This window comes from Dicentrarchus labrax, unplaced genomic scaffold, assembly GCF_905237075.1.
Source record: "Dicentrarchus labrax unplaced genomic scaffold, dlabrax2021, whole genome shotgun sequence".
Lineage (NCBI taxonomy): Eukaryota > Metazoa > Chordata > Actinopteri > Moronidae > Dicentrarchus > Dicentrarchus labrax.
The window spans coordinates 3,641,085-3,665,414 of NW_026136702.1; the positions used below are offsets into that span (position 1 = coordinate 3,641,085).

Sequence of the window (24,330 nt, forward strand, 5' to 3'; positions counted from 1 at the left end):
ATTTCATACACCAGATAAACGTGAGTAGTGCGCCACCTAGAGTCTCTGACGCTCATGGCTCATCAAAGAGTGTAGATACAGTGAGAGGATTCCTGCGAGAGACGACGGAGTTTAGTCGCATTTAAACATTTGTTACGTTGGAATAAAAGTGTTTTTTATAGCCGCAATACGGTACAGAAATGTAAGGAATTAATGTTATTAGGTTGTCGAAAAGAAATCAAGTTTGTTTTGTATAAAGAGAACTGCACACAGTCGTTTATTCCTATAAAACCGCTCACTGACGCGAAAAGACAACTTTACCGGATAAATACATACTGCGCATGCGCTATGGTACTACTTAACTTTCGGTTTAGCCGTCCATTAATTTAAAAGCGGGTTAGATAATTTAATCTTGACTTTTAAAATGTTATCGGGCTGAATTAATAAATTCTGTTATCGATCGTTTTCTTTCACAGTGTAAGTTTATGGTGCGTCCCGTGACGGACGTCATTGCGATCCTAATTTGCGCATGCGTAGTGCTGCCTATGAGGTTTCTACCGTTAAATTAACGGTAATGTGAAGCTCGTCGATCTGTTAACGGTCGGTTCGTTAATATTTAGTGTTTACACAGCGGTACACGGTAAAGCTGAGTAAGAGATACACAAACGAGACTGGGAACTGTAGTTGTTTACTCTTTGGAACTACATTTCCCAGCTCCCCGCCGCTGTCTTTGTTTAGTCCCTTAGAACTACATTTCCCAGTGTGACGCAGCTGTCCGGTGATACGACGTGTCGTAAAAAAATCAGTAAACCACGGCGAGACCGAGATGGGCACCTCCGAAGACGGCTGACAGTTTGCTCTGTCTTTATTTGTAATCAGTGATGTTTATGTAGCGACGGCCAGGCCTCGGCGCACGGTAACGGTTGTACAACATGGAGGCCATGGAGGATGACAGTTTGGACCTTAAAGACGACCACAACCACAACAACTACCGCGCGAGCAGCAGCAGCGGCGGCGGCGGCAAAGTCCGCACGCAGCTCAGCGGACAGTTGTCGGATGCAGCGACGGTCCCGCAGCCCGTCTGTGTGCCGGTGCCGGGAGGAGAACCGGGGAGTCGACGGGGGAAAGTGTGGTCCGGCGGCTCCGGAGGGTCAAAGTTCATGGACTCGGATTCAGGCAGCGAGAGCAGCGAAGTGAGCGAGACCGACAGCACGGCTCCACCAGCCGCTGTCGAGGGCAAATTCACCCTCGATTCTACTTCCAAGTTCCGTAAGTTCACTTAAAGCAGGCAGAGAGACACAGCTCGGCCCCGACACCTCGGCCCCGACACCCTGCACACAGCTCGGCCCCGACACCTCGGCCCCGACACCCTGCACACAGCTCGGCCCCGACACCTCGGCCCCGACACCCTGCACACAGCTCGGCCCCGACACCCTGCACACAGCTCGGCCCCGACACCGTGCACACAGCTCGGCCCCGACACCCTGCACACAGCTCGGCCCCGACACCGTGCACACAGCTCGGCCCCGACACCCTGCACACAGCTCGGCCCCGACACCTCGGCCCCGACACCCTGCACACAGCTCGGCCCCGACACCTCGGCCCCGACACCCTGCACACAGCTCGGCCCCGACACCCTGCACACAGCTCGGCCCCCGACACCGTGCACACAGCTCGGCCCCGACACCCTGCACACAGCTCGGCCCCGACACCGTGCACACAGCTCGGCCCCGACACCCTGCACACAGCTCGGCCCCGACACCCTGCACACACCTCGGCCCCGACACCCTGCACACAGCTCGGCCCCGACACCGTGCACACAGCTCGGCCCCGACACCCTGCACACAGCTCGGCCTGCTGCTGTATATTACAGCCTGATGCTCCTGGTAGCGGACCCACTGTCGGTCTGTGGGTCTGTTAACGTTAGATTCCTGATGTAACAGGCCAATATTGTATTGATGTAGCACATTTTTAACACCCAAAAGTGTTTTACAAAGTTGACAAGCAATAAGAAACAAATGATGTAAACAATAACACAGTGGTTCACAACCTGTTCTTATCATTTAGTGAACTAACAACCCCTGATTCAGTGACATCTTTTAAGTATATTTCATATTATATTCAAAACTGTAAAATAATAACTGCAATAAGTTCGTGTTGTGGTGCACTTTGAGCAGATTATTTTATGTTTTAGGTTTAACTCTTTGCTCCTATCAGAATCAGGATTATTTGTCTTGGTAAATTGGTGCATAACAATTGAACACAGAAAAATAAACATAAATATATAAAATAGAGACAATATGGACAAATACGTAAAGAGCTGTTCAGGAATGTGACATAATGATATTTGTGAATGTGCAAAGATAAAATTCAGTGTTTTCTTCCCCCTATTGTTCTCTTAGACAGTTTAAATAATTATTTATTTTACTTTGCATTTACTTCTCTAAACATAAGTGAACCAAATGCTGAGATATCTGCGTACAGTGTATATGAGGCCTCCCGACCCCTGGTGGGGGCAAAAAGCACAAAGGATAAACAACAACAAAAAACAAACTAATAAACAAATATGACTGATTTTTAAAGATGAATTAAAAGCAGCGGTTAACAGGTCGATCTTTAGCTTGGATTTAAAAGTAGTCAGCAGTTTCTCCAGCTGCTCAGTTTTTACTTCCAGGAGCGTTTCCAGACGTTTTAAACTAACGAGTCACAAGCGAGTCACTGACTTATTCAGGGGTGGTATGAAAGTGTCTCAGCTTTCCATTCCTTCCCAAATCATACAATCCCACTTCTCTTTAGGGACTCCAGTACGCAGAAAGGTGAAAATAACCCATTTATACCGCACTATGGGGGCCATGCCATCCTATATTTGGAGCCAGGCTAGCACGCCGTGGTTGTAGGTAGATCCTCTAGTTTCACACGATGTAGTGGATCATTCTTCGTCCTCATCACAACCCTGACAGCCGCAGATAAATGCATGTGCTAGATTCCGTCCAGATCACGTTTTGACATGTTTTAAAGATATTTTTAAGGCGTTAGAAGTTTGATTTAGTTCAAACCTCACCGGCTTCTCCTTTCACTCAGTCCTGAACGCGATGGCTGTAGAAGACTACCGGAAAAACCACTGGCCCAACCTGGAGAAGGCGATCGACCGTCTGCTGATCCAGAATCCCACAGATCACATCTCTGTTTCTTACGCACAGATATACAGGTAAGAAACAAACACCTGAGCTGGGGCACATTGATCTACAGTGTAAGGAGCCCCACTGCAATCTGAAATACCTCCTTTTGTGTCTCCTAGTTACGTCTACAAGTGTGTTTGTCAGCAGCACTCTGAGCTTCTTTACAACGATTTGACGTTAAAAATAACAAATCATCTGCAGCAGGTTTCCACCCATCTACAAGTAAGCAAACGCAAACACAAGAGAACTATTAAATACAGCAGACGAAGAAAGAAACTATACATTTAATCACTTTATTTATTGTTTTCCAGGCCAGTCCACCTGAGAACTTCATTGAGAACTTCAATGTTGCGCTGACGCAATACACGGCGTCTCTTCAGTGTATAGTTCCTGTCTTTATGTACTTGGTAGGTTTTCTTTATTATAAGTCTTCTGTGTGTAACGTATCGGAGGATCTGCTGGCAGAAACTTGAATGAAACATTTCAAACGTTTGCAGAACAAGTTCTACATCGAGTCCAAACTGAACAGAGACCTGAGAGACGATCTGATGAAGCTGTTCGCTGATCACGTCGCAGAGAAACACGTGAACACACTGATGCGTGAGTGCTTCGCTTCATTTGAGGCCTTGACGTTAGAAAACTGAGCTTATAAAACTTAGAATGCACCAGAGTTTGTTTAGAGGATATATATCGTAACACCTGTGGTAAAATAATTCTTCCTTTATGTCTCACTGGATTTATTTATTCAGGGCGACAGAACACTAAAATATTTGTGCTTCTGTTTATTTTATTCTTGTTCAGCTCTTCTCATCAAAGCTCATTCCATGCCCTTTCAAGTGCAGCCATCTACAATGGCCAGTGTGGTTAAAGGCCTCTACAGCCTCCGACCAGGTGAGCTACGTCGCTGTTATTTGTTCTGCTGCTGCTGGAAAGCTCCTGTATCTATTATCTGTTTTTAATGAGTTCCCACACATCCTGCAAAACCTGGATATTTAAGAGGCTTGTATTCCAGTCATAGAAACACCTGGGAGTTGATTATAATGAGCAAATATCCTGGAAATAATCTTAATTGTTTCAAGCCCCTGCGTCATAAAGAAAAGGAGATATAAAAGTGGGTTAATTCAATCGAGTGCTGTCCTGGAAAGGTCCTGGAAAATGGTTTCTTAAACAGACAGTTAGGTTAGTGACATTCAGAATAAGCTGCACTAAACGTGTTTTAATAGATTTTTTTGGTTCCCTCCTTCAGATTGGGCCCAGTTGGCACCGGCTCTCTTCTCTGGCTTTATTCCCCAAATCAACCCTCCGGCTGTGGAGTCTCTGCTGCCTGACTACGCCGCTCACGACCAGAAGTTACAGCTGGAGCTCTCCATGAACGGATTCCCTCGGTCAGTCTCAGAATCTGGATTATAAACGCAGCTTCTTGTGTGTCGCACTTTAAATCGCTGATTGTTTTGCTTTTGTTTTCCAGAGGCGACCAGTCTCGAAAACGGGCCAGCGATGACTCCTGATAGCAGAGCTATTACTGTGCCTCCCGCAATCTTTATACCACGATTGACAAGGTGTCAGTTTCCTCTCCCTCGACTCGAGGTCACACAACACTGTGAAGAACAAAGAGAACCTGACGTTGGGTTGCTGAGCAGACGCTTAATCTCACTGCACTATAAAAGCACACAGACTTCCTTCATGGTGCTTTCCTCTGCGATTTTACGACAGCTTCAGTATTTGTGGGATGCTGCTGTTGTTGTGCGTCGAGATGGTTTTCCTTCACGCTCCTCCTCATTTGAAGAGTGCCTTCTCGGTGTCTGTTCAGATCGGATTGTCCTAACGAGGGACGTGTTTCATTCCTAACCTTTAACATGGAAGTGTCTTCTTTTAATAGACTGGGCTAATCAAGACTTTCTATTGCTGCTAATAATACTGTCCATGTGTTAATACTACAGACCCCTCACCCACTGTGTCTGTGACCCAGTGAGCTTCACTCAACACAGACGAGTGGAGGAAAGAAATGAGAACAAGGGAGGGAGGGAAACTACATCGTCGACCTCAACTATAATTCTCTTCATGTTGCCTTTTACTGTGTTGGTAAACCGGATTGTATTTTCCTGTTACGCCAAAGAGGATTTGCAGTACTTGTTTTCTTTTATATATATATACACATAATGCATTGGAGCGGACGTTGTGTACGTTATACGCTGTCTGAGTCGCTGAGCCGTTTACGTTTCTTTTTTTTATATACTAACAAGTTTTGTAGCTTTAGTTTGTTTGTCTCAAGTCGATCTTTAAATGTCTGTTTTAGCCTCGCGTGTAGGATTGGCAGAGAGCTTCGACAACCACACGACGTTGTTTGACAATTTCCTTTTTTTTTTTACTCCAGTTTGTTCAACAACTTACCTTTTAAAGCTAAGGTAGCTGACGTAGGTAACCAGTGAGGATTTAGTGGTGTAGTTTCAGATTATAAGTCACTCGCTTTCCAATAAACTGGTTCAGTGTTTGTCTGCTCTGGGCTGCTGTAGAAACATGGTGGTTCAACATTGCAGCTCATTCGAAGGTAACAAAAACACATTTTCGAGTGATTTTACACTAATAAAAACATAGTTTGGCTTCTGTTAATCTATTTCTGCCAACAGAGCCTTAATGAATGTTACTCTCTGGATCTTTAAATCTGTTGACACTCTTTACAAACCCGACAGCGGTCCGTAAATCAAATGGCTCTCGGGAGGAAAAAGAATAATGTGGTATGTGTGGCAGATGTAATAAACCCCAGTGGGAGTTGCTTTGAGGTGCCAGTTCCTCCAGCGTTACCTACCTTGAGCTTTAATCGTCCCTAAACTGTAAATATATACGGAACCTGATGCTTCTCGGATTTTAAGAAACAAAATGATATGCAAATATTGTTTGGCGTCTACTCGTTGCTGCATTAAAGGTTCCTAACGTATAGTCTGATGATGTAAATGGTTTTTTTGTCTTTGCATAGTGGTCGGTGTACACAGCTTCGAACGAATCACTTGAATGGATGAATTTGATACGCGGTCTTACACTGTTTTAAGTGTAAATAGATGCTCAGGCTTGCTTTTTTGTTTCCGTCTGTGGGTCTTGGAAAAGGTTCTCATTGTCTTTCAAATAAACTAATTTCATTAATCTTGGGACACAGGTGATTCTTCGCTGTTCGGGAGTTTAAATCTGGTTCTGGAGGAGTGTTTTCTTCCATAAGAAGGCATTAAAACAAACCTAATGAAGTCACTGCAGATGCCAAACACTGGATGTACTATGTTCAATCACTTTTTCTCTTAACACGCTGCAAAAAAAAAAAAAAGAAATCCATGTTTAAAAACAACTGTGAATAAAATTCCACTTGGCTCAAATGCTGTTTCAGAAAACGTTGCAAAGAAATCTTTTATTCTACACAACATTAGTGAATCCTTGCTGTTAATGTGCTGTGTTACTGTTGGTGTGTGTGTGTGTGAGTGTGAGAGAGGCTCAACAAGGGGATTCTAATTCTGTAGGATGGCGGTCTGTGACGGACCACTGGAGGAGGAATCCCTTTACAGCAGGCCCCCCCCTGGCCAATGAGCGGGGACGCCACCCAGACACATGGGCCAGGCCTCCCCAAAATAACCTGCGACTACCGCACTGACAAATGTTGCTACTTGTGCTGGTGACAAGTTACCCTAGCTACTCGGCTCCATATTTCCCTGTAAACTCCAAGGTTAACGCCGCGCGACAGAACCGGGAAAAAGTCCTGGGCAGCAGCCGGCGTCCCCATATTTTCCCCCTCAGGTGGCGGCAACCTAGAAGAACCAGGAATCTCTCCCTCTTTTGAGCACAGGTGCACTCTGGGGGAGGATTTGCCAGTCCTTCACAGGGGGCCAGCTGGGTTTATTCTGAAGGTAAAACACACCACCCCCCTAATTTAATTGTTCTCCTGTTGACTGTGGTTCTGGCATCAAGGCTCTGGCGCTGTGTAGAGCATCAGAAAAACCTCTGACATTGAGCCTGGAATCTATTCCTGTGTGAATGTTTTAATTGAATTATGTTAACCTGCCTGGATTGTGTGCTGCTGGTGCTGGTGCTGGTGGTGGTGGTGGTGGTGGTGCTGCTCAGCCTGTTATCAGCAGTTTCCAACTTTTATAAGAATTATAGTTCTGTGTGTGTACTTTTGATTAATGATTGTTGTGGCTGATAAAAATCCCGATAACAAGGGCACACAGGAGGATGAAGGATTCAGTTGCTGCTGCTTCTTTTTCTTTTTTTTTTGTTGATTTTCTTCATGTAAACCGACTCCCTCCCGCTATTATTAGATATGACTTGGTGGGCTTGGAGCCTGTTTGCAGAGGATTAATGTACACAACAGCTGCAGCCTCAGGTCCGTTGGAAGGGCATTGCTGCGTCTCTTAATTGCTCTGATTTGAGTGTCAGTAGCACATGTGTACCCTATCTCATGTCTGGCTTCAATAACTCGCTCATGCTTAGCGTTAGAAAGTTGTGCAAAGGACTAAACGTCACATATGTGTCGGTCTGCGGTGCATCGGATCCGGTATCGGAGGATGAACCTGATCCCCTCGTCCAGGCTGAAATTAGGCTAAAATAAAAAGTTATTTTTACCACATATCCCTGCTTTGAACTACAGTCTCTGTATTCAGGATCTATCTTTGCACCAGATATTTCACACGGGATTTCTTCAACATAACACTGAGTGTAATATTAAAGTGAGGCACATCGGTATATGAGTTATTAACTCTGCTGGATGTATCAGATATATCTAACATGTAAAAGGGTACAAAAACAAGATCTTTGTCATTTGAAGGTGTGTTAGATGTCAACTTAAATGTTTTATCTGACTGATGATTTCAAGTTGTATATACTTTACATTGCTGCTCATTAAGGTGATTAATCTGCCAGATTAGTTTCTTAAACAACTCGTTCTATAAAAACAAATCAATGAATGGTGAAATCACCTTTTACACTTTTCCAGAACCCAAGTGGACATCAAAAACCCCAAAAGATATTTAGTTTCCTCTCAAAGAAGACAAAGAAAAGGAGTAAATCTTCACATTTAATAATGATTTTTTTGTTTAAAATGAGACTGTTGCGATTTTATTTCTAATTTCTACCTAATTGATCAATGTTTTTAGATTGATACCGTCCATCAAAGTGAACATAGCTTTGTAATACAGTGATAAGGGCTGCACAATTAATAGAAATATTATCAATATGCAGATCACAGAGGCTGCAGTTTGTTGATGAAGGTTTATAATGAAGTTCTGTAGTTTGTTACAGACCTCAACAAATGTCATTCTCAAGTTTTGATTTCCTGAGAAAGATTAGATCTTCCACTGATTACCATGTAAAATAAAGTCTCACTGTCGGCTGTTTCTATTATGCGTGAAGTATTTTTCCAATAAGTAACTGAGTACTTTGTGATCCACAGCATGCAGGAGAGCACCGACCCACCACCGTCACTGTCTCAGCTCTTAAGAGAGAGCTACCTGGCAGAGGCCAGAGCCCAGCAGCGCCACAGCGAGATGAGCCGCTCAGACGCTTCGTCCTCACGCCTCCAGATCTACGGGTCCCTCAAAGGCAAAGCCGAGGACTCCGTGGGCCACCACGACCCCCAATTCCCGGACCTCTCAGCCTTCTTGAGCCAAGAGGAGCTGGATAAGAGCGTGAACCTGGCCTGCCAGGCCATCGGACATGAGCCTCGCGAGGAGAGGGCAGAGGTCAAGGCCTCGGTCGTACCGTTGACCTCTTTCTCTGAACCCCCGTCTGCTCCCATGGCGAGCCCCTCTCCTGCTCCTGTTGCCGCCCCCTCCTCGCTGCCCTTCACCCAGCCACTCCCTGAGTTCAAAGAACTGCCAGCAGCGACACACACAACATTCACATCGGACAGAAAGATGCACAAAGCATCGGCGCTGCAGGAGAACACGACCAGGAACAGCAGTGACGCCAGTGAGGGATTCAACGACTTTAACAGGGCGGGGAGGACAGGGGCCCCGTACGGGCCGGAGACCCAGTCCAAGAAGGAGTTCCTCAACAAGGCAGCAGACTTCATTGAGGAGCTCTCCTCTCTCTTCAAGGCCAACAGCTCCAAGCGGGTTCGCCCGAGAGCGTGCAAAACCCACCGGAGCAGGTCCCAGAACAAGAGCCAGATCGATGGGGCCGTTTATCCCCTCGGCCCAGACAACAGGGAGCGCACCGCCGTGCCCGTGGAGGAGGAGAGGGAGAGACCTGGCCCCGCTGTGAGCCACCAACCAGAGGTCCAGCTGGACTCTGGGATTGGGCACGTGGAGTTTCAGGACTGCAGGATTACTGAGGAGCAGCATTACGACTCTGTTACCCAGGAGGTGGCGGAGGAGGAGGAGGAGGAGGCTGGAAGCTGTGCCCTGACAGAAACTACATATCCAGTGGATCCCGTGTGTGAGCCTCCTCATTTCATCCAGAAACTGAAAAGCAGGGAAGTCCCGGAGGGCAGCAACGTCCAGTTAGACTGCATCGTAAGAGGACTCCCCGTGCCTGAAGTCCGGTAAGGAAAACAGAAGATGATGATATTAGATTATTTAGAGGGACGACGCTCTGAGGTGTGTCAGTAATGAAGGATCTGACCACTTGATGACATATTAGATTATACTCAAGTACTGCTGCGTCAATGTAGTATATCTGTACTTATTTCCTAATATTATGGTACTTTGTGTTGTATTTGAGAGATAAATGTTGTACTTTTTACTTCTCTACAGTTATTTAATTATTTAATAGTTGATTTTGATTTTCTACACAAAACATATGATGATTTTATAATGAATATTTATAGATGAAACAGCATATAAAAGTAACAGTAAAACATTAATGCATCATAGTAATCCAATAATATAATATCTATAACACTGAAAGGGGCCATTTTTCTGAATTATAAGTGCTTTTATTTTTAAACTTTAAGTCAATTTCCCTAATAATTCTTATTTTACTTGAGTGACACTTTTAACTTTAACTTCTAATGAAATCGGCTGTATTTATTTTGCAGTATTGATACTTTTATGTTGATCACATAGAACTTACAAATTTATTGGTATATCAGCCACGTGTTTCTACTAATAATATATATATATATATATATATATATATATATATATATATATAATGTTTGAGGTAATGTAGGAAACGCTGTCAGTCAGTTTGTCCACCAGGGAGCGCTGATGAGTTTAAAATGTTTTATCTTTAAAGCCAAATTAACCAAATTTAAGGCATCAAGAATGTGTTTTTCTGGGTGTGTTGTATTAATTTATGTAAAAAAAACAAATATTGACCAATTAACTAATATATTAATATATATATTTAATATATTAATAAGGATATCAGCATTAGTCCGACTTTATCTGTTAGTTTAAACAATCGATGTCTGTTCAGAAGATTGATGCTGTTTTGTTTTTTCTTGGCACTTCCAGACAGAAGTGACATGTGATGATAGCCAACAGCTGATTGTGAATGGCGTGAGTGTGTGTGTGTCTGCATAGGTGTGTGTTCGTTGGTGGTCGGAGGGGGGGCGGGGGGGTGGGTTTATGTCCTGGACAAAAAGATAATCACATTATCTCTCATATACCATCAGATTCTTACGAGGATGTCGTCCATCTACAGTCATTAATGTGTCAAAGTATGACGAGAATTTACACCTTTTATAGCGTTCAGTGAATTTATTTCAGTATCAAAGTGAAACAGAATACATTTATTAAACTAACATTACCTTTCTGCCTATTCCAGCTCTTCTTGCTGCTTGTTTTTATGGTAGTTTTTTTGTTTGTTTTACAACCCGAAACAACTTGGGAGTTTTCCGAACAAAGCCTGTAAATGATGTGAAGCTGAGGTGTCAGACCAAAGGGGGCCTGTGGGCTTGTTGGTCCTGCTGAGCATTGTTGAGCTACTAACATATACTTGTCCAGAGGAAGGGGGGGAGTGAGAATGTAACTCTCGGCCATTTTTAGACTGGACTGGCACAGCGAGCTGTAGTCGTGTCTGATAATGGAACCAGCTGAGCTTTTGACAGAAGCATGAAGAGGCTGGGTAAGATGATGTATGCAGTTATTGGTTGGTTTTGTATCTTTATATGGTTTGTTTGTCTTGGAAAAGTCTGAATATTTGCTTTAAATGTTTCCTGTGAACACAAATCTCTCTTCACTGTCTTTAGTGTGTTTGTTTCTCCTGCCTCTGACTTCAAGGAGTCAAAATAGAGCTGCCAGGTTCATATTTCCCATCAGTTTGCAGCACTGTGCTGTCTCTGGTGTGTCGGGGTACAAGCATTGTGTGTACTCTGACTCTATCTTTAGGCTTTTGCGTATGCGATTGGGTCAGCCAGTCAGAGCTCCCGGGCTCCAGAGGGAATCTCCTCTCCGGTTCTGAAGTCCAGAGGGGGGAAAATAGCCCCCCGACAGGTGCAGAAAGCTGGGGGTCTCTACCTCGCTGACCGGCCAGCTCCTCTACAACTCATGCTTTCAATTTAGACCCTTACTCATGAGAAATGACCGAACACTCGCAGCACATTCCAGCCTTGTGTTGTGTCCAAAGTATCGGTAACTTCAGTGCTGTGCTCTCACTGGAAGCAGCGGGATTATTTTAAAATACCGAAGCTTAAATGGACTCCTCTCCAGAGAGAACGTCGGTGGAGAGGCGATAGGGAGTTCTTTGCCTGCATATTTATTTTAAAAAGTCTTTCCGTGTAGTTGATTCACGAGCTTGTTGAAAGCGCTGGACGTGATTTATGGTTGTGTGATGACGTCTTGCCAGAGAGTAACACATCACCTCATTCCTGTTTGTTTGTTGGCTGGTTTTTAATAAAGCATCAGTGCCTCATCCGCTCAGAATAGACGTAGGTCGTACTTTGACGTAGAGGCTGCTGCGAATGTTGCCGGTCAGAGAAAGTTAGAGGTTCACTATTATAGATTTACACTGAATAAATTGACTGTTACCAACTGCAGCTCTAGTGTACCTTTATTTACTTAAAGGGACCTATTTATATCTATTTATATCATTTATTAACTGACTCAGTGACTTATTTTATGGATAAACTTTATATTATATCAAAAACTGTACAATGAACCCGAACAGTGAACTCAGTAACTGGAAGAAGTTTGTGTAAAAGGAGAGATTTGGATTAATTTTTAGCAGATTATTTCCTGTTTAGGGAACTTTTTATACAATTATCTGTCTAATTATTGTTATTATTTTTATATTTATACATTTTTAAATATTTATTAAGGGAATGTAATGTAAATTGTCTTAAAGCACAATGGTCAGGAACAAGAAAACACTGAATCTGTCGACAAGAAAAAAGCCTATTAAGTCGGTTTGATTGTTAAAAATGACTTAAAAAAATAATACAGAGAGAAATGTATAAAAAGTTCCCTAAACAGGAAATAATCTGATCAGTTACTGAGTTCACTGTTTGGGTTCATTGTACAGTTTTAAATGAAATATGAAATATACATAAAATATGTCAGTTGTTTCATTAAATGATAGAAAAGTTTACTTTACGTTCACTTTTCTTCACAGAAGTGAACCAGATGCTGAGATTTAGACCTATTGTGTATATCTTTTAAGTTTTCTAGCACGCCTTAAAATCAAGAAGGCCTCACGACCCTCCCATGAAGCTTTGGCGACCCCTAGTTGGGGTCCCGACCTCCAGTTTAAGAACCATTGCACTAGAAGTTACAAAGTAGGACTAATGCATAATTTTAACCAGATAGGTTTTCTTGTCACGTATGTTTTAATAGTATTTTTGCCCATTTATTCCTGATTATACAGCATAAAATTATAGATTACAATATTGATTATTGGCTTCAGACGCACCGGGTTGAGTCCAACCAGGAAAAAGAAAATAAAGCGGATACACTTAACTCGCTTACTTCATTACTCACACGTTGCTCTAAGGTTGTTTTGTGCTCCTTCACAACATCAACATCGTGCATTGAATTGGTCTCTAAACTAACTCGGCACGCTGCTGTTGCTTCTTGTCTTACGGGGAATAGGGATCGGGCTCGCTCATCAGGACGTTTTACTCTTGGCCTGCATAACTCCACCGAATGGCACCAAGCCAGAGACACTATTAGGGAACACGGTACCAGCCTGCTCACAGAAACAATGTCAGGAGGTTAATAGAAGGAAAAAGAGGACAGTGTAAAGATGGGGGGTTTAAATACTAAAGCAAGGGTAGGAGAGGCTTAAAATATCCTACTGAAAATAATAATTAATTTGTAAAAGAGTGCTATGACTAGTATTAGAAGTAGATTACTGACAGAAAACAACTCCACTGCTAGATGCTCCTAAATCCTACAGACTGGTCCTTTAGAGGAACAACTTGACTCAATGGATGCAGAAAAGGGCAGAATGGGGTCACTTGAGGGTTTAAATGACTATGAAACTTCATAATCATACAAATCAGAGTAATTTAGTTAATTTCCACCTGTAACCAAAAGGTATGGAGTAGTTCCAATATCTATTTGATGCAACAAAAGGTCTTTGAAAAAGAAATAAATGGCTTTATTACTTCCTTCAGCAGGTTTCAATTTGTAATTTCTCTGAAATCTTTGAGAAAATCTATTAAATCAAATTAAAGGTGCCCTGTGGAGTTTATGTTTACATTCAGTGTGTAACTTTGAGATCTAACAAATGTGTTAAACACATTTCATTCCTTATAAAACATTAGCAAAGTTGGCTTTTTAGAATATCTTAAATCGTGCATCGGTTATATCCATGTACCAGCTAACCTTCTTAACTGCCACCAGTGCTAGTAGTGGTCAAAAACTCCATATGGATCCATTTTCTCCAACATATTTTTAACAGATGTATAAAATTGTAGCTCTGGAAGACGCCTACAGTCAGTTAAACTGAGCCGTTTGTGGTATATGTTCGATTACAGGTGGTTCTGTGAGGGCAAGGAGCTGGAGAACAGCCCCGACATTCAGATCGTCACCGACGGAGAGCTGCACTCTCTGATCATTGCGGAGGCGTTCGAGGAAGATACGGGACGCTACTCGTGCTTTGCATCTAACTTCTATGGCACTGACTCCACGTCGGCTGAGATCTACGTTGAAGGTGATGCTTCTTTCTTTCTCACCGACTCTTTAAAGTTAAAACACTGATAAATGACGGAGTGTGTTTGCTCAAACCGACAGGTGCCTCCTCTTCGGATTCTGAGGGAGAACAGCACTACGAACACGTAGCCCAGTGAGTTTTTACTGTGTTATTCTCTAAAATAATCTATGTGATAAACTACAACACTAATTCTTACTCCTGTGGTTTTCAAAGGCTGCAGAGGCAATCTTTACCTCCGCTATCGAGCCAAACTCTCTCTGCGGAAGAGGAAGACTCTGCGGCAGCCACCGAGGAGCCGGCAGAGCAGCTAACCAACCAAATAATCCCAGAACCTCCTCTACCGGTCCAGACATCAGTCGCCATACTTCCAGTGCCAGAGCTCCCTAAAACACCTGTGGCATCCACAGCTCAGGAGGAGGCAGCCGTGTTCCCTGTCCAGCTGTTTCCTAATTTGTCTCCCGGTGATACAGAACTTCCAGAAGGTCCGGAGGTGTCGGCATCTGTCTCCGTCACATCCACACCGACAGCAGCAGCCGTAGACACACCTTTGACCTCAGTGGTCTCGTCTCTGCTGCCTGTCCTGGCAACTCCGACGCCCCAACCTGAGGTAGAAGAGCTGCTTCCTTCCACTATAATTTGCGTGTAATGATTCGTTTTATATGTTTTAATAAACATGTTTTTTCATCTTCAGAGTCAAACCTCCAACTACAACTATCTACAAGGGTTGAACGGGCAACCTATCATGGCTGCCCCCGTGTTCACAAAGGTAGAGTCAGTCTCAAAAAAGGATGCACTCTGCTTCTGTCTATTACGTGTTTTACTGATGTAACAAAGTCTCGTTCCACCAGAATCTGCAGGACCTCCTTACGTCTGAAGGCCAGCTGGTGGTGCTAGAGTGCCGCGTGAAAGGGATGCCGTCACCTCGAGTGGACTGGTACAGAGAGGGAAAGATCATAGACGACTCTCCTGATTTCAGGATCCTGCAGAAGAGTGAGTCCTGCTCACTGCTGCTTATTTAAAGTGCAGACGAGCTTCATGCATTGTGGAGAGAGTTTGTGTCTTCTGGGTTTATACTGCAGCCACATTTGACGTGACTTCTTTCATTAATATATCATTTTAAAGAGTTTAATTCAAGTATATTTCTGTAATCTCACAGTTTGATGTTTCTTTAAGTGCTCGAAACGTCATTCAAATACAAACACAGTGATGCTACAATAAAAACATTAGTAATGGCTTAAAATTGCCTGATTTAGTGTAAGAAATTACTTTCAGTGCAAATAAAACTAAATTAAATTCAGTTTTTAAGATTTACGCTGCTTCTAAAGAGACATCTGGATGTCCTTTAAGGAGTCCTGAGACATAAAAATCTTATTTATATCAAATCTCAACCAAAATGAGTCCTGAGTCTTTGGTACGTGAGGCCATGTCCAACTTGCTGCATCTTTAGTCTTTAGTTGTTTTATCTAATAAAAAAGACAGCAAAAATAAGAAGGAAGGGATTTCAGACTCATTCTGCCTTTATAGGAACATTAATAAATTAAATGATGGTGTTATATGATTAGTGATGATAATTATTCTTAAACTGTAACTTCGGCTGTCGCACTTTACTGCAGTTTCATAATGATTTCTGTGTTTGTTTCCATTTCAGAGCCGAGATCTCCGGCTGAATCAGGTACATATTTCATTAAATCCTCATTTGTCAAAAACAAGTGTTGACCGCAGCGACGCAGCTGCCTGTCTGTGTACGATGCCACAGTGTGTACATATTACTCTGCACAAGTGTTTATAGTCCTTGGCTGAGGCTTCTGCTCTTCTTCTGTACATAAGCCAGGGCTGCTTTTTCCCCTACTCTGGACCATATAAGGCAGTCTCTCATCCTGTATCAAACCACCATGGCAGATCACTTCAACCTGCTTTAGCTGCAGATAGACTCTCAGCCTCAGTGACACACAGAAACCTCACTGCAGGGCTTCTGAAACACTCAGTGTATTAAGACTCAACTTGACTATGTGAGTATCACATTTTGTTTTCACCTCTAGAGGAAATATGCACTCTGGTCATTGCTGAGGTCTTTTCTGAAGATTCGGGGATGTTTACTTGCACAGCCAGCAACAAGTATGGAACCGTGTCCAGCACTGCTACACTGAGGGTCAAAGGTAACGCTTCTGTTTCACTTCACATCAGTGTTTATGTATTCTTACTGAAATACATTACTTACTGAAACTGCTGACATCTGTCTCTCTGACTCTCATCAGGCAATGGCAGCAACAGCAACCATGTGAGGCCTTTCACCAGTTTAATGGTGGAGCCCAGTCGAGTCCAAGAACCTTCCCCATTAGCTCCCACTTTAATCCCTCAACCAGAGGTTACTGTGACCAACAGCATCAAGCCCCACTCCAGCACCATCCGTCTGGACCCGCTCGTCTCTAGCACCCTACGCCTGGACCCCTTAAACACCAGCACCCTCCGTCTGGACCCCCACAGCTCCAGCATGTTGCGTCCGGACCCCCTCCGCACCAGTCTACCCAGTCTGGAACCATCCAGCCTGAACAGCAGCAGCTCTGGCCTGAACTCTTGCAGCACCAGCACCCCAAACTTAGACCCTTTCTACCTCCACCAGGGCCCTAATGGATCCAGTGGAGCACGTCCAGAACCACAGAGTGGCCCTGTGCTCTCGTACCTGAAACCCTTTGCGTCTCCACCTGTGTTTGAGACTTCAGCTGAGCAGGAAGTGTCCAAACCTTCAGTGACATCGTCAGACATGGGCCCCAAATTTAAGGGGACCCCAAACCATCAGAACGGGAGCCCCATCGTGGTGCCCCTCCCCGATCCCCCTCCCAACTCCTGCCTAAAGACAGGCACCTTGACGAACCACAAAGACTCACGCTCCAGCTCCAGAGTCGGCCTGCGCGTGCACTTCAAACTGCCTGAGGATGAGGAGGATGAACAGAGAGACACATCCAGTCTGTCTGATGAAGACATCAATCAGATGTCACTCAACAAAGAACCACCACCAGTACGGGCTAAACCCAAACTGTGAGTAGCCTCAGGAATTTCACAACTGTGCAACGCAGGGCTGTCAGAGAGTGTAGTATGAGGAAGAGATTGTGTAGGTGGGTTTGTTCTGCTTCTAAATGAATTAGATGGGCTGTATCGAGAGGTGGGAGGTTCTTCTTCCACTGGCTCAACTAGCAGCTGTAATCAGTTGCAATTCATGAATAAATGCATACGGACCTCAAATGTGGACCTTCCGACTTTCTAAAACAAAGGATGGCGTTTTCTATTTGTGAGTCTACTTCAATGCATTTATATTCATCAGATGTTTTTAGATAATGCTCTAAACCTCGTAAGGTTTAAATTTGCTGCTGTTTTTGTACACGACGGGATTTTAAAACACAAAGATAAATATGACAGTTGGTCCTGTATTGTTGAGTCTGATTAAATTTGCAGCAATCTGATGATAAATAACAGCGAAGTGTTTAGAAATGAAAGCTGAAAGTGTCTTGAGCTTGGCCAGTGTTTTGTTTGTAGTCTACTTGTTGGTAGCCCATAAAAGGGCAGAGTATTCTTCATGCTGACTTTGGCTCATTCCTGCTGGGGTTTACTGCATGGACGTAATTTATGACAGTGGTGCTCTGAGCCTCTCTAATTTTCACCATGTATAGTGTCATTTTTTTTTAGGGGGGGGTCGTAACTTTGTGTTCTGCTTTTATCAAACAGGGACCCAGCCCAGCTCCAGATTCTGCACAACCAGGTCCTCATGGAGCAGCAGCAGGAGACCGAACCTCAGACCCAAACCCACGTCCAGCCTCAGTCCCACCCACCTATCCAGGTCCAGATCCAGCCTGAGGTCCAAAGCTCCCACGAAGGTCCACCGTGGTCACCCAGAATGCAACGTGAACCCAATCCACCACCTTTCAAGCCCTATCTTAACACCACGATGCCCCCGCAGCAGACAACCCACTCTGCACCTCCGCTGACCACCGCCCCCTCTGCCCCAACACTCAACACCACCTTTTCACCCCTCGTAAACACTTCTCCTGCTCCTCCTGTGAGCTCCCCTCCTTCGATTCCTCAGCTAAAGACTTCCTCACTGGTGACCTCCCCTCCAACTGCCCCACAACTGAAAACAGCTCCTCCTTTCAGTATAGCTCCTGTAACCCAGATGAACACCATCCACGCCTCCTACCTCAACCTGTCCCCCGCAGCTCTTGCCAGAACTGCACCAACACCCCAGTTTTACTCTCCACCTGCACCCGTGTTTAGTACAGCTCCTTCTGATTCAATCTCGGCCTTGCAGCAGATCACATCTCCCGCTGCTCTTCTGAGAAGCACTCACGCCTCCCTCTTGAACCTCTCCGCCACCTCCAACACCTTCAACTACGCCCGGCCTAAAGAGTTCATAGCTGCTCAGACCTTCTCACCAGTCAGGAGTCCTTCCCCAACAGAATCACCAGTCCCTCTGCTCCACGAGCTGGCCGCCGAGCTCAACTCCTCTGCAGCAAGCTCCCCGACTCTCCCGCCATTCTCCCCACCACCCAGGACCTTCCCCACAAGGGTGCTCAAGTCTCCCACCAGCCCTCCGTCCCTCGTGTCCTCGCCCACACCACTGTCGGCGGCATTCATGAACAGCATGTTCGCTGTACGAGCCCAGTCGCCTCCACAGGCCTCCTCTCCCACCTCCAGCAGCTCCACCCCGAGTCCCATTCAAAACCCTGTGGCGTTCCTGAGCTCCGTGCTGCCGTCCCTGACCCCGAGTCAGCCCACCAACTCCATGGGTCTGCCCAGGGGAGCTCCTTTAGGGTACACCCTCTCTGACAGACTACAATCCTCAATAGATTTATGAACTGTCTCATGCTCTAATGCACTTTTCCCTCCTATCTCTTCAGACTAAAAAAGACCGTACCAAAAGTGCGCTTCCAGTCAACTGAAGACATTCGCGAAAGCAAAGAACTTCTCATCCACGACATTGAGAAAAAGCTTCGATCGAAAGACGATACTCCGCAATTTGCACATCAACAGGTAACGACTCAGTCTCCAGCTCTGATGGATTCCTCTTTTTTTGACTGCTTCAGTTACAGTGATGTAATGGTGAATAAACCCCATAACAATTCAACAACTACTTAAAATAAGACAAAAGGTGGGTCCACTGAATACTTTAAAGAGATTACTCCACCCTAAAACATGTTGTTTGAGCTGTAAACTGAATTATATATGACTGACACATCAGTGACTATTACTAAATATCACCCTGGACCTTTTAAATCCAATGCTGAGTCATGACATTTATATAAAAACAGAGTAAATAAAGGTGGGTCCAGCCTCCATTACATCCCTGCTCAGTTATATTAGACTGCTGTGTGAATATCATTGTCAATAAATGACCAGTTTGTTGACATGGAGGTATGTGATCGCTAATTTCTAACTAACCAACTGTTGCAATCTAGCTTTTTATAGTTTTAAGGATGACTTTACATTATGCTTTCTACTTTGTGTATTGATTGTAAGATGACAGATATTTTAGAATCTGCTTCAGTTCAGTAGAGCGGCAGCCATTATTCCCTCCCCAGTCATTCAGTTATTCATCATTGTGCATCCATGTACCGTAACAACATACGCATGCTAACAACAACAGCTTGTGTGTCATGTGTCTTTTGTTGGTGTTCATCATCCATCCCTATCCTCTCATAGAAGCTGAGTATTGAGGGGAAAACAGCGAGCAGACCCCTTGGACCAAACATTCCTGCTACTGTCTTTAACTATGATGAGGTACAAGGATCCTCCCGTCCCAAGCACTGCTTTGCTCGAGGCTGTATGAGTTATTCAAATGTTTAAGGCAGAGATTCAAAAACTTTGGATATTCTCACATACTTATCTGAATACCACGGTTAATCGATACCTCTAATCAAGCATTCAAGCTTCTATTAACTAATATATAACCTGCACTAATGATCTGAAACATACTTTAGGGTTCAAATTCATCAAATTAATTCATAAACTAATGAAATGTAACGACTCTACTGTGGTGTAATGAAATATTCTCCAGTTATAAGTTAACTAATTTTCCCCACTGAAGCCTGCAGCCCCTTTTTTTTCCTGTTTGCATTTCAGATTTTTCCCAAAAGATTTTTCTTCTTCGCAACACTTTTCTGACAAAATAAGACCTCACCTCACAAACCTGCACATATACAACACATATAGTTCTGTCTTTCTGCCAGTCAATAGGTGGACAAGCTTAGAGGTTTTTGGTATGAATAAAAGGTGTTTTAACTCTGCAGTTCACCTCCACTGTTCTCTGTTTTACCTTCAGGCTTATTTTTTAGTTGTTTGGCTTATCATCAAGTGGTTTAAAGTTACAATCAGTTTTTGTTTTTTGAGATTTGAGTTGCAGATTGTACTTTAATACCACTACATGGTAAATAGATGCACGTTGTCTCGTGTTCCTGATAATTGCATACCTCTCCGAGAGCATTTATTGCTTATCTGAATATGTTCACGTACAATACACGCATGATGTTGTAGTCACCAACTTTCAGGGAAACCAAGACAGATGGTGCACGCAGTAATGTGGCTTGTGGCGATGACTTTCATGTAGTGGTTTTCCTTTTCCAGGAGTACAAAGTGTCCAATTTTGAGCAGAGACTAATGAGCGAGATTGAATTCCGTTTGGAGCGAACGCCAGTGGAGGAGTCAGACGATGAGGTGCAGCATGATGATGTCCCGACAGGAAGATGCATCGCACCAATATTTGACAAGAAACTGAAGAACTTCAGAGCGATGGAGGGAGTGCCCGTCACGTTGTCATGTAAAATAGTGGGAGTCCCTGTTCCAAAGGTGAGAGGTCAACAACTGTGCTGATCATCAACAAATGACAGCTGGATCACATCCCTCACATTTATCCATCACATCTCTCATCAGGTGTACTGGTTCAAGGATGGAAAGCAGATCTTGAGGAAGAACGTCCATTACAAGAAGATAAGAGAGGGGGATGGGACCTGCGCTTTACATATCGAGTCTACGACCAACGATGATGATGGCAACTACACCATCATGGCAGCTAATCCACAGGTAATACTTCACGCTCAGCTTACTGGTTGTCAACACCTTTTACTCCAGCTGTGAAATCTGATCTTGATGTTTAATGACCATCAGGGACGAATCAGCTGCTCGGGTCATCTGATAGTCCAAACCGGACCTCCCCGAAACCGACTGACACCTATTCACTCTCAGAGGTGAGCAGGACTGAGTGTGCAGTGTGACCTGCAGAGGTAAGAAGAATCCCTCTGCAGCACGAGGAACCAGCCAATTACTGATTTTTATCCCCTGATAATAATTATATTTTGGGCTTGTGTATCCAGCTACACTAAAAATGCGCCGCGACAAAGACCGACACAGATTGATGTCTGTTAACGTAACACCTCATCACGTTTTTCAGGGTGCGAACCCGCATACAGGAAGTCGAAAGCGAGCAAACCGAGGAGCGCTTTTTCCGGCCTCACTTCCTCCAGGCTCCAGGGGACATGTTGGCTCACGAGGGAAGATTGTGTAGACTAGACTGTAAGGTAGGCAGCAGGTCCGGGCGTGCAATACAGTCTCACATTTTTTCACCTCACCCAAGTTTTAACACGTTTTTTGTCATCCAGGTGAGCGGCCTCCCCAACCCAGAGCTGATGTGGTTGGTCAACGGGAGGCCAATCTACCCAGACCTTTACCACAAAATGTTGGTGCGGGAGAATGGCATCCATTCTCTGGTTATCGACCCTCTGACGCAGAACGACGCCGGCACGTACACGTGTATTGCAAGCAACAAAGCCGGGCAGAGTTCCTTTAATCTAGAACTGAAAGTTGTGGGTAAGGACCGAATATAACAAAGCTAAATCATTTTGAATACTTTGGTGTTGATGTCTCATTCCTCGTTTGGAAGTTCCAGTAATTTAAGTCCTGTCCACTTTAGAGAAAGAGATGAAGCACCCTCCCCAGTTCTTGGAGAAGCTGCAGAACATGGGTATTCCTGAGGGAACCCCAGTCCGGCTGGAGTGTCGGGTTGTAGGTATGCCTCCTCCGGTTATCTTCTGGAAGAAAGACAATGACACTATTCCTAAAACTAAGGACAGAATCAGGTTAGTAGGAGTTCTGAGCCTCCCGGTGCATCAGTACTGTAACTGTCTGAAAGATCTCTGTGAGAACTGGAATGAATTCTCCATTATCTGTTTATTTCAGCATGACCCAGGATGCAACAGGATATGTGTGTCTCCTCATCCAGCCAACAAGAAAGGACGATGCTGGCTGGTACACGGTGTCAGCAAAAAACGAAGCTGGAATTGTATCCTGCACCTGCAGGATTGATATCTATGGTTAATATTCTGTATAGCTGTGTATCTATCAGCTTTATTAAGACATGTGCCATATTTTTAGTCTCTCTAAGTAGTAATACTAGCTATCTGCTGCACCTTTAGCACAGTGGCATCAGAGCATCCCCGCACCCATGAAGAAGGCTCAGCGCACAGGCAGCCGCTACGCAGCTCTGACGGGCCAGGGGCTCGACATCAAGTCGGCTTTCCCCACATCGGACACCAGCCCCATCCTGTTTTCCAGCTCCCCTCCTGAGGTCATGCTAGAGAGCGAGGAGCTGTGAGCGAGTCTGCAAACACTCCAGCATGGTGACCCCCCCCTCCCCCTCCCTTACAGAGGCCTCGCTCTGTGACCTCCAACGCGAGGAGAGTGCGATGAGAAGAATGATGATCTGAGCAGATTGTCGTGATTTGTGTGATTGCATTTTGAAGTGATACATTCAGAGTAGAATGGCAAATAATTACTGTGTTAAAGCTATCGGCACTGATAGAGGGTTTTTGTCACCATTCCTATTTACTCAAGTCATATGAAAGAGTGTTTCACATACAGATTTTACAAAGTCTTAGCTCATGAGCCATCAGTGGAGTTGAATAGGTTTGTTTGTTGTTTTCTACATCATATTCAGCTCCAATAGTGAGATTGTGGCTGAGTGTTGGTAGCGTCGGTTCTTAAAGTGGTACTAGCCACCAATATATATACCTGAACTGGTAGTAATAGCTTCTTTTAAAGGTTTATATAAAAAAAAGTAGTTATAAATTATTGTTTATTAATAATCAGAGATAGTTTATTAGACATTTGAATGTCCCATTTAGATCTATTTATTTAAATGGCTCCAGCAAAGTGAGATTCTTTCTACATTTAATTAAATCCTTTCTCGACGTTCATCACTGGTTCACATTTTTGCACCATGTTTTTTTCATGTGCATGCCAACGTACAACTTAACGAACACACTGTGTCTGCTCATAAACAGTAATAATAATAAGCTGTTAGGTGAGTCTCATTCATGGTTAGTTGTTCACACACAAACACTTTCTTTGAATTTTTTGTTTTGATGTCCGGTTTTAATTAATGTATCATCAGAAGAATGAGTCAGATTAGGCAAAAAAAATCTATATTTTGACTGTTGGCTTTGCTTTAAAATGACACCGAACAAGTCAAATGTACCCTGCAAATGTTATTACTAAAGTCAGTTTGAAAACATGTTGAAGAAAAGTTTAAAAGCACATACTCGACTGATGTAAAGTTGCACATTGTAAAATAGTTTTGTCCTTCTCAGAATAAAGTTATATTTATTCAAACGAGTGAGAAATGTTTACTTTTCTGGAACAGGTGGGTATAATTCTGATGTTTATAGTATCTCATGCTTGTGTTAATATCATTAGACTTTATTAAGAGAGGTTAATGGGTAATAATCTGCTACCACGTGGCTTAAAATCTACATTTCTGCTGTCATTGCTGAGAGCTTGTTTTGACTGTACTGTAATCAGAACCCTATTAGCTTAAACTGGTACCAAATTCAAAACAAATGGGAAGCTCTGAAGCCAATTAAGCATTGCTAATCAGTCCAATTAGAGGGCAAGGGAGTTCAAATAGGCATAAAATTACAATCACCTTCCGTGACCTAATTATACTCCAGAGCCTCATTTGACCAGCTGCCAGGCCTGCTTGTTAACTGGGTGCTGTATGTGTTGCTGAGTAGTAAATATCTGTGGGCTGTGTGTGGAAAGAGTGCAATAGGATGTT

General features: G+C 43.9%; 2 protein-coding genes and 1 long non-coding RNA gene across 10 annotated transcripts; 2 read left to right on the top strand and 1 right to left on the bottom strand.

Annotated features, from left to right (window-relative positions):
* Nucleotides 1-642: 642 nt before the first annotated feature.
* Nucleotides 643-6,535, top strand: cacul1 (CDK2 associated cullin domain 1). The gene is made up of 8 exons (XM_051425219.1): nucleotides 643-1,248; nucleotides 3,061-3,187; nucleotides 3,278-3,380; nucleotides 3,470-3,565; nucleotides 3,656-3,758; nucleotides 3,960-4,049; nucleotides 4,405-4,543; nucleotides 4,627-6,535. The coding sequence occupies exons 1-8, from the start codon at nucleotides 912-914 to the stop codon at nucleotides 4,664-4,666; spliced, it is 1,035 nt and encodes a 344-aa protein (XP_051281179.1). The 5' UTR covers nucleotides 643-911; the 3' UTR covers nucleotides 4,667-6,535.
* Nucleotides 1,246-1,902, bottom strand: LOC127377394 (uncharacterized). 5 transcript variants are annotated; one of them, XR_007887678.1, is made up of 3 exons: nucleotides 1,667-1,899; nucleotides 1,438-1,537; nucleotides 1,246-1,334 (listed from the first exon to the last, which is right to left on the bottom strand). It is a non-coding gene; the product is annotated as an uncharacterized LOC127377394 (long non-coding RNA). The 5 variants fall into 5 exon arrangements; XR_007887681.1 differs by having other exon boundaries at nucleotides 1,251-1,320; nucleotides 1,374-1,576; nucleotides 1,642-1,902; XR_007887676.1 differs by having other exon boundaries at nucleotides 1,251-1,320; nucleotides 1,374-1,537; nucleotides 1,667-1,900.
* A 260-nt stretch (nucleotides 6,536-6,795) lies between the features above and the next one.
* mypn (myopalladin) lies at nucleotides 6,796-23,888 on the top strand. Of its 4 annotated transcripts, XM_051377692.1 has the most exons (21): nucleotides 6,798-7,045; nucleotides 8,587-9,678; nucleotides 14,059-14,234; nucleotides 14,315-14,366; nucleotides 14,448-14,841; nucleotides 14,926-15,000; nucleotides 15,083-15,224; nucleotides 15,883-15,906; nucleotides 16,274-16,390; nucleotides 16,490-17,270; nucleotides 17,955-19,037; nucleotides 19,124-19,256; nucleotides 19,926-20,003; nucleotides 20,847-21,068; nucleotides 21,153-21,302; nucleotides 21,387-21,466; nucleotides 21,670-21,796; nucleotides 21,878-22,085; nucleotides 22,189-22,354; nucleotides 22,455-22,588; nucleotides 22,691-23,888. In XM_051377692.1, exons 2-21 carry the CDS (start codon nucleotides 8,588-8,590, stop codon nucleotides 22,867-22,869), a joined length of 5,412 nt encoding a protein of 1,803 aa, XP_051233652.1. In that variant the 5' UTR covers nucleotides 6,798-7,045; nucleotide 8,587; the 3' UTR covers nucleotides 22,870-23,888. The 4 variants fall into 4 exon arrangements, with proteins under 4 accessions (XP_051233672.1, XP_051233663.1, XP_051233652.1 ...); XM_051377703.1 differs by lacking the exon at nucleotides 19,926-20,003 and having other exon boundaries at nucleotides 6,797-7,045; XM_051377712.1 differs by lacking the exons at nucleotides 21,878-22,085; nucleotides 22,189-22,354; nucleotides 22,455-22,588; nucleotides 22,691-23,888 and having other exon boundaries at nucleotides 6,796-7,045; nucleotides 21,387-21,502; nucleotides 21,670-21,769.
* The last annotated feature ends 442 nt before the right edge of the window (nucleotides 23,889-24,330 follow it).